This window comes from Condylura cristata, unplaced genomic scaffold, assembly GCF_000260355.1.
Source record: "Condylura cristata isolate star-nosed mole 26May11 unplaced genomic scaffold, ConCri1.0 scaffold00019, whole genome shotgun sequence".
In the NCBI taxonomy this organism is placed as follows: domain Eukaryota; kingdom Metazoa; phylum Chordata; class Mammalia; order Eulipotyphla; family Talpidae; genus Condylura; species Condylura cristata.
The window spans coordinates 30804966-30813572 of NW_004567120.1; the positions used below are offsets into that span (position 1 = coordinate 30804966).

Here is an 8607-nt window from a genome sequence, read left to right on the forward strand (position 1 = left end):
GGCGGGTCAGGAGAGGTCTGCCGCGCCATGTGATCACCTCCGGGGCAGGCGGGAATCGAACTCATGCGGAAGTGGCTTAAGCTTCTCAGTGCAGTACTTTAACCCGCTGCGCCACCAGGGAGGGCCGGAGTGCATATGCTTTTTAAGGTTCCTCTCCCAATAGCAGAACTGGTCTGACTGACTCTCCAGTTCTGGCACCAAACTGCACAGTGGCACCTTGATCACAAAGACCAGCACCCCTTTCAACTGCACCCCCAGACCCCAAGTCCTTTTAGGAAATGATCTGCCCACCTCCTAGGTAGCTCTGCCCCTAGGCCAGGCACTTTTGACCTCAAGACTTTGGACTCAGCTGTCTGTTTAAGAATTTCCTATTCCCTAAGTTGCCATTGATGCAAGCGTTCTCAAAGCATAAGTCAGGGCTAAGCTCTTACTGTGTAATGTGTGTGTATTTGTAATGAGTCAAATGGTGAAGCAAATATGGGGTTCTGGCATTTTAACAGTGGGAAACTCCTATAGGAGAATTCAGAGGAATCTTACGCTCTGCAGAGAGAGTTAGCTCAGGGGAAGAGAGATGCAGCCCTGGCAGGGCCTGCACTGTGAGGAAAGGGGAAGGGGGTAGGCAGGCCCCAACTCACAGAGTAAAATCTTCACAGAGATTCCCACCAATGCCGACTTGAACAAATGCCCAAACACCACCCACCCAGCTCCAAAGACAGTTCCCCTATCCCCACCCCCAGCTCCTCCGCTGTTCTTGGGTTCAGCTTTCCTCCTCCTTTCAGCTGCAGGGATGGGAAGAGAAGGCGCCTGGGAGGGATGGGGGCCGGAAGGCAGGGGCCCAGGTCTCCCCTCTGAGCTGAAGCAGGGCAGCCTGTCAGCCAGTTGACAGCAGATGTGGGCCCTGAGAGGGTTGGAATAGGCAGCCCTAAACCACACTAGGCTGCTGTTTTGCCCGGCCTGCACCCCTCCCTGCCCCCAGACAAAGCACAAGCCCTTTCTTCTTCATTTTCAACTTCATTGTATTTTCTGAATCAACAAAGCTTAGGCTATGACGGTAAAGTAAACCCAGTGTTTAAGCAAAGGTATTGTCAAGCAGCAGGGCCCTGCAAAGATAAGTAAATCCCTGGCAAAAGGTGGCCGTTTGGCCAAGCCAGGACAATGGGCTTCCAGGATGATTTTCCTGACCTGGTTTAGAATCACCTTCCCTTGGGGGGTTCTTGTGCAGCAGGGCAGTGACAATGAAGTACCTGGTCAGGCTGGGGGCAGTGTCAACACACACTGAGTATCTAGAGAGGGGAGGGCTGCTTGGGACCGGGGAACCCGCTGTGACATCTGGAAAAGGAGTACCTGGTCCTCCTTTGAGATTGCTGCACATGGTCTGTGAGTCTACAACATCCCACCCACACAGGAACCCACCAGGTTTTTGAAGGCAAACACGCTGGCGTTTGAACCTCAGTCTGCCTCTTTGTTTCAATAGCAATGTGACATTGGGTAAGTCAACCTGTTTGTACCTCAGTCTCCAGATCAGTAAAATAGAGATAAAAATAATATTCCAGTATCATCCATTTGAGATGTTATTGCTTGGTCATACATATCGGGATGTGAAGTGACCAGCTAAACCTGGAGCCGAATACCATGGGGTATGGGTATAGCCAACATGTTCACAGAACACACCAACTTTGCTCTAAGTGTATTACATACAGTAATGTAGCCAACTTTTGTAATGATGCTAACGAGTCGGTACTATTGTCCTCATTTTACAAATGAGAAAACCCAAGGCATAAAGAGGTGATATAATGACCCTAGAAAGTGACATTTATGTGATATATGTGCACCTCATGTGAACTTGTGCATGCAAAATACACCTGGACTGCAGGCCACAGATAAAGACTATCATAATTAGTCAGTGGTATTGTTGTTATCATTATTAACTGTATTAGCATTATAATGAGTAGTTACCATAGAGTAATTTAAAATGAAGCTAAACACAAAGGGTTTGGCTACTGCTTCCATCCAGAAGTGCAACATTATTTCAGGGTGCTCTGGCCCATTATGTGGGCCCTCCCAGGATTAATGACTCCAGGGGGTAAGAGCAAATCCCACTGGGGTGCTGAGTAAGCAAAGGGCAAACTGCTCAGACAGGCAGGACAAATGATCCCTTGCAAGCCCCAGAGGAAGTGCAGACTTGAGAAACACACCTACTATTGACTAGAGGTGGGCTGAGAAATCAGGAATTATCAAAAGATGCTCCACGTTGAGAGTGAAGGAGCTCTCTATGTTGGTTTGTAAGGCGCAGAAATGAAGAGACCTGGAAGGAAGAGGAAGGGGCATGACCACATTTTGAGCACCTACTTGAGGGACCTTACCTCTCAAATCTGCACAATCACTTCACCAGGTCGTGCTATGATTATTGCAATGCCTAGGGATCATAGTGTAAGTTAAGAGAAGAGAAGTGACTCACCTGAGTTTCCACACTTTGAAATTGCTGGAGATGGGTTAGAATTCAGGTCTGCCCAAATCCATGTGTATTTCCACAATCCCACTTATAAACCCAGCGAACAGCACACAACAGTCCACCTTAAAATTGCTTCTTTCGGGCCCTCCCTGGTGGCCCAGTGGGTTACAGCACAGCACTGAGAAGCTAAAGCCACTTCCACATGAGTTCGATTCCCGCCTGCCCTGGAAGTGACCACATGGCGTGGCAGACCTCTCTTGACCTGCCCGCTGCTCCCCTCAGCAGTGTACTTCATCAATCTGCCTGTTCTGCTCCCCACTCTGTCTCTGGTGAAGCCTCTCACCGCCCCTGAGCCTCTGGCCGTACCCCGGTTCTGTATGAACAAATAAATCTTTAAAAAAAAAATTGCTTTTTCCATCCTGTTTGCTGTCTCAGTGAGTGGGGCCACCATCCAAGCCCCAGAAACTTGAAGGCCATCTAGATTCTTTCTCATTCATCTCCCAAATCCAGGCCAGCATCAATGCTCCCAGAAATTCTACTTTAATAACATCTTTGTACACATCCTTTCTGTCTGTTTCCACCATTAACTAAGTTCAGGCTTCTGTTAGCCTGGGTTATTGCTATTTGGATATGTGAGTTAAAAAATAGAATAACTGGAGGCCTCCATGGTGGTGTAGAGGTTAAGTGTCAGGACTTCAGTTTGATCCCCGGCCAGGGAGGTGACACACATGGCGCAGCATGCAGACGTCTCCTGTCTCTCCTGCCCGCTGCTCCCCTCAGCAGTGTATTTTAGTCAATCCACTTGTCCTGCTCCCTTCTCTGTTTCCAATGAATCCTCTAACCTACCCCCACCTCTGGCTTGCTCCCCAGTTCTTCTATGCATAAATAAATAATTTTGAAAAATAAAAACAATAGAATAAATAAATTAGAGCCACTTACCTTCATGTTATTATTCAAATCATACCTGGCATCTCCCGTGTATAGGACAAATATTCATTAAATATTGGCAAAGTGGATGGGTCCACACATGAGTGAATGAATAAGCAGGTGCTAATGCCCACATTTTGAGCTTCTTAAATTCTCTATTAATTCTCTATCATCTTCGGGATAAAACCTAAACATCATGTAGAGATGACATGGTCGAGTGACCTAGCGTGACTAATTCTGCTTCAGCTTGATTTTTAACTTCTCCCCATCTTCCTTTCAACATTGTCTCATCACTCAGCTTGAGCTTATCTTCCATGAAAGGGCCATGTTTTCCTTCCATGTTGGTCTTCAATCTTTCCTTTGTGTAGACACCATATTTTCTCCTGCTATTCTCCCTCTTTTCACCTCTCTAGTTCCTCCTACTCAGCAACTTAAATAATTTATTCTTTGGAAAGGTATTCCTGATACCTCAACTCTGGGTATTCAGAGTTGGCAGAAGTAAATTTCAGATAGCCAATGACTTGCCCAAGGTCACATAGCTTGGAAGTGGCAAATTCAAATTTGTTTGGTTTTAGCAGATTCTAGTATACATTGTGCTATTAATATTAGCCCTCACAAAAGCTCAGGGAGTTAAGAGAGGTAAAGTGACTGGCTGAAGATTGCACATCTGAACTAGCATAGCTTTTTTTTTTTTTAAATAATATTTATCAATAATATTATTATTTTGCAGCACAGCTTTTTAATAATGATTCCATCACACTGGATTTAGAGAAAGTTTGTATTATGAAGGTGAGGGTTTTCTATTTTGCTATTGAAAAACCTACAAAAGATCCAAAAGAGCCTGTTATAAATTAGAAAACCAGCTCCTGGTCAAACTTCCCAAGGATAAATACCACTACAGATACAAAATCAGTGGGTTGTCACTTGTTTTCTTATTATATCTTTAGTAGGTTCAGTCCTGATACTGCTTGCTCTTTTAGAAAACAAAATCTATTGGCCCTTATGGTACACTCCCAAGAGAATGAGGTAAGCTAACTCACCATTTTCTCTCATTGATGTAGCCACTGGGTACCCATTGCTCTGGCCAATACAGTCATTTTCCAATCAACTAAAATGTAAGATTCATGATTTTCAGCATCTTATTTTGATTTTAGATTCCAGAAACCATCAAAATAAAACATGGCTTTGGATAATTACAAGAAACGGCTCCTCTCTCCCTTCGGGATACTTCTACAAAGATAGAACCACAGCATGCAGGGGGAATAACAGAGAGGACTGTGTCAAATATGAAGGTGAGCTTATGGATTTGAGGTATCTCCATCTAAGCCTGAAATGTACACAGCTCAGACTTAAAAGGTTCTTGCCCCATGACTCTCATTACTGCCGCTGGTATGTGTGCATGTTGGGAGTATTCATAGTCAATCTGGCCTTCTATGCTCTTTCCAAAGAGTACAGAAAGCCATCGCCTCCTTTTCCCCATCAAAAAATCTTGGTGCCCATGTAGAGGAGGCAAAATTGAATTTACACTAAAATCTCCAATTAATTTTGAAATCATTGTCTTAATTTCTTTTCGCATCATCATCATTCTGGAGAGCTCGCCTTAATTATCTAAGGGTATCTGAGCATTTGGAATGATGCTGGTATTTGACGATGATCAATTTTATTAAATATGTATTAGAGATCAAAAGTTAGATGAGATGTTCACTCAATACATTTTTATCGAATTACATTTAATAAAAACATCCCAGAAATTCTGAAGTCCCGTATTTATCCTGTACCCCCTATATGCTTTTAGAAATTCAGATAGGAAAGGATTGACCAATATTGTTTGAGTTCATTATAAAATCAACAGAGTGCCTCAGAGTACAGATATGCAGAAAAACAAACAACAATAAAAAGCAATCTCTTTGGGACCAGCCACTCTTCCCACTAATCTAACTGAAGGTATTAACAAGTTAAAGACAGAATAAGTCCATCACCAAGGGAGTTTGCCAACCAGGCAACGAGGAAAATCAATCCCTAAAATCAAAGTTGGTAACTCCCAGCCAGCACAGTCCAGGCAAGTGTGCCCTTGCTCAAGAACTTTACCTACCAATGTAGTAGAATCTGCTGTGACAAGAACAGGGCCTGGAACGATTACATCTCAATAATAGTTTGTTAATGAAAAGACTAAATGAATGAATGGCTAAAAGTTCTTTAGTTCTGGAGTGGAAGTCCTAGTTCTGCATTTATGTTTTATTCTGCAGGTTCTTTGTGGAGATGGGTGGAACCCCAGCTCATCAAATAGTAGGATCATAACTTTAATTCCCTTCAATCTGTCTCTGCTGACATTTGGTATCTGATACAACTTATGAGATGATTCCTGAATCCCCAGTCCCACTGTTAATGGCGATACTGATAACTTGGTTTATCAGTCAGTCTAGGACTTAATCTTGTGAAGTGCAGAGACTTTAGGCTTGAGTAGGTAGGCCTGAGCCAGATTTTGGACACCAGCAAGATTATACCCATGGGGGTGGACAGAAAGTTCTAGATGTCAATTAGCCTTATCCAGGAGACATTCTGATCATGTGTCCTTTTCATATTTGTACTCCCATACTTTCTGTAAAATCAATACCAATACCCAAGACTCCCCTTCACTCCCCCATGCAGCCAAGTATTTTCTTGAATCTTGAAGCACAATTCTCCCCAGGGCTGATCCATGCCTCTTGAGACTTCAATCAATTTTTGTATCAAAACTGCCTCCATGTGACTTTGCTGAACTACTAGTGAGATCTCTTCATTATGGTTCCTAGCATTTCTTCATTCTATTTGTGCTATCACAATGAATGCAAAATGACATTTTTAGGTTGCTTTTAAAGTTTGGGAATCGTGTCAGGATCTTCCCAAACCCTAAAAGCTACTTTCTCATGTATTTCTCATCCATGGGTGAGGAAAGAGGAATTGACTGATTGGTTCACAACAGTCATTAATGACTAACTCTATACCAAATGGTATGCACTTTGAGGGCAACAGAAATAAAGTATATGAGCAATGTTTCAGGACTGGAAAGCTTCTGACAGATGAGTGTTCTGGATACAAGTGGGGAGCCTTATGGGTTGGAAGTCCTACTTCTATGTATCTACATTGTTTAATTCTGCATAAATCACTTGAATTCCCTGAACCCCTATCTCTAAATTTGCAAAATGGGTAAAGATGAATCTTGCACCAATGGGGGCTCAAATGACCTAAAGGTTGTGAAACTGCTTTGTAGATTTCACAGTGGTGTCCACTGGTGATCACCACCCCTGCTATGACCACCACCACCATCATCAGTGTGCTATTGTTAAGGAGAGAAGATTCTTGTGGATAACTGATGCTCATTTAAGGTCCCATTCTGTTCAGGACAAAGGTGCTCAGCAGACTGTACTCTGTGATCTTGCCACTTAGAAACACCAAGATTGTTACCTGCAGAGCAACCTTCCACAGAGCAAAAGGGGTCAGATGCTGTGACACCATGCTGTACCCACCAAATTCTGGGTATCAACTCTCTCCCTTTATCTCCCCAGGGAACACAATGTGTTGCAGCTGAAGAGAGACCATCTCTCTTGAAGCCAAATCAGGCTAGCTCCAGTTGCTGGATCACTCCTGAGAGGTGAAATGGTGAAGCAAAGCTCCGGTGCCTCCCCTCCCTTTAATTGGATCTGAATTTGCAGTGCACAATCAGAAAGCTCTTCTGTCACTTTTTATCAAAGATTCCTCTTTGAGTTGCTGGAAATATCCATTCAGAATTTTGCCTAAAGCAGTGTATTTAGTCCCCAGCTCCCTAATTCAAGTACTGGAAGAGTAGGAATGCACACCCAGCCTGCAAATGGATAAACTACTCAAAAGACATTTTCCACCCCTTAAATATAGCTCCAAGAAAGAATAGGAAATGTCTTGTAACTCGAATGGAAGCTATTTGCTATAAAACAAATCATTCAGTTCTGTGGACCTGGAAATGCCTTTTGCATATAAAAGTGAAAGGAAGAGACAGCAAAACAGCAGCTGAAGCACTAAAGTCATCACCCACAAAGCACATGATTCAAATAAAACTGAAATTCTCATTTGAAAAATGGGTTGCCCACATGCAACAGCAGTTGTCAGTTTATGTATAAAGGAAAACAAACATAATTTTGTATGAATTTCAAAGAAAATGAACTATTTGTTCCTTGTTAGTAGTGAATGCAAATATCAGTAAATAGCATTTTTTTGTTCTAATACAAACAGAACATTTCAAAATGCTCATACAGAAATCCTGACATCAAAAAACATGTAAGATACCAGAAAATGAGCCCCAGATGATGTGCTAATACATTTGTTCTTTCTTGAAGAGATGAGGTATAATTGTACACAATTATCTTGTAGCTAGGAATTACATTGAGAACCCTGAACTCTAAATCAAACTAAATCATCTCTTTTTCTCTTTTGTACTTATCATTATTCCCTGAAGTTCTCATTACAACTGCATAATTCTACACAAGCACACACACACAACTCATAGGTTTTCTTCAGAAAAATGAGGGTAGCTTTCTCCTTTCCTTTTCTCTCAGAACCATAGTTTTCTCCCTGTGAATATTCATGGGGAGAGCTTCACAGACATTTCAATGAGCAGTACTGGAGACAGCCAAGTTATTCCTGTTTTGTCTTTTTACAAATATTGAGCATCTCTCTAACACTTGCTTTTGCTGTCCCTGGAGGAAAGACTACCTGTTCTAAGAGAAAGGTGAATGGGAAAACATGAATTACACTGTAATATTAAACAGATTTCTTCCTAAAGCCAAACACCCCAGTCCTCCTTCATTCGGTCCTAAAGAAGACAGCATCGCCAGCTAATGTGTTGTCCACAAACGCCCATTATTGAATGAATAATAAAGGAATAATAGCAATGTGATTTCCACTTACATCAACCACAAAAATCTTCTGGGAATCATCCAAAAACTGCACTTTTAAATGTAGCATCCTCGGAGAGGCCGCTGGGCTGCTAGCAGGATCAGAGCGCTGTGGGTGCTGTGACAAGAAGGCTTTCTCGAGGAATTTCACTCTGAGCTGGATGCAGTGCACTCGGGTCCCCACCCCCACCAGGCACCCAGCCCCACCCTCAGCAGGCCACTTCTGTTCTCTGGAAGTGATGCACACCCACTGGTGTTCGTGCTGCCAGCGCTGGGGATCAATAGCCTCTGGCCTTCTCTTATTTGGTCAACGTCAGATTC

At 43.0% G+C, this 8607-nt stretch overlaps 1 protein-coding gene across 1 annotated transcript in view; it reads right to left on the reverse strand.

The window, feature by feature from the left end:
* Window positions 1–8387, reverse strand: part of FRMD7 (FERM domain containing 7) — a 45776-nt gene extending 37389 nt beyond the window's left edge. Inside the window, exon 1 of the mRNA XM_004685809.2 lies at window positions 8300–8387. Coding sequence (XP_004685866.1) covers window positions 8300–8356 — 57 coding nt within the window. The 5' untranslated portion in view covers window positions 8357–8387. The remainder of the gene's footprint in view (window positions 1–8299) is intronic.
* Window positions 8388–8607: the final 220 nt, after the last annotated feature.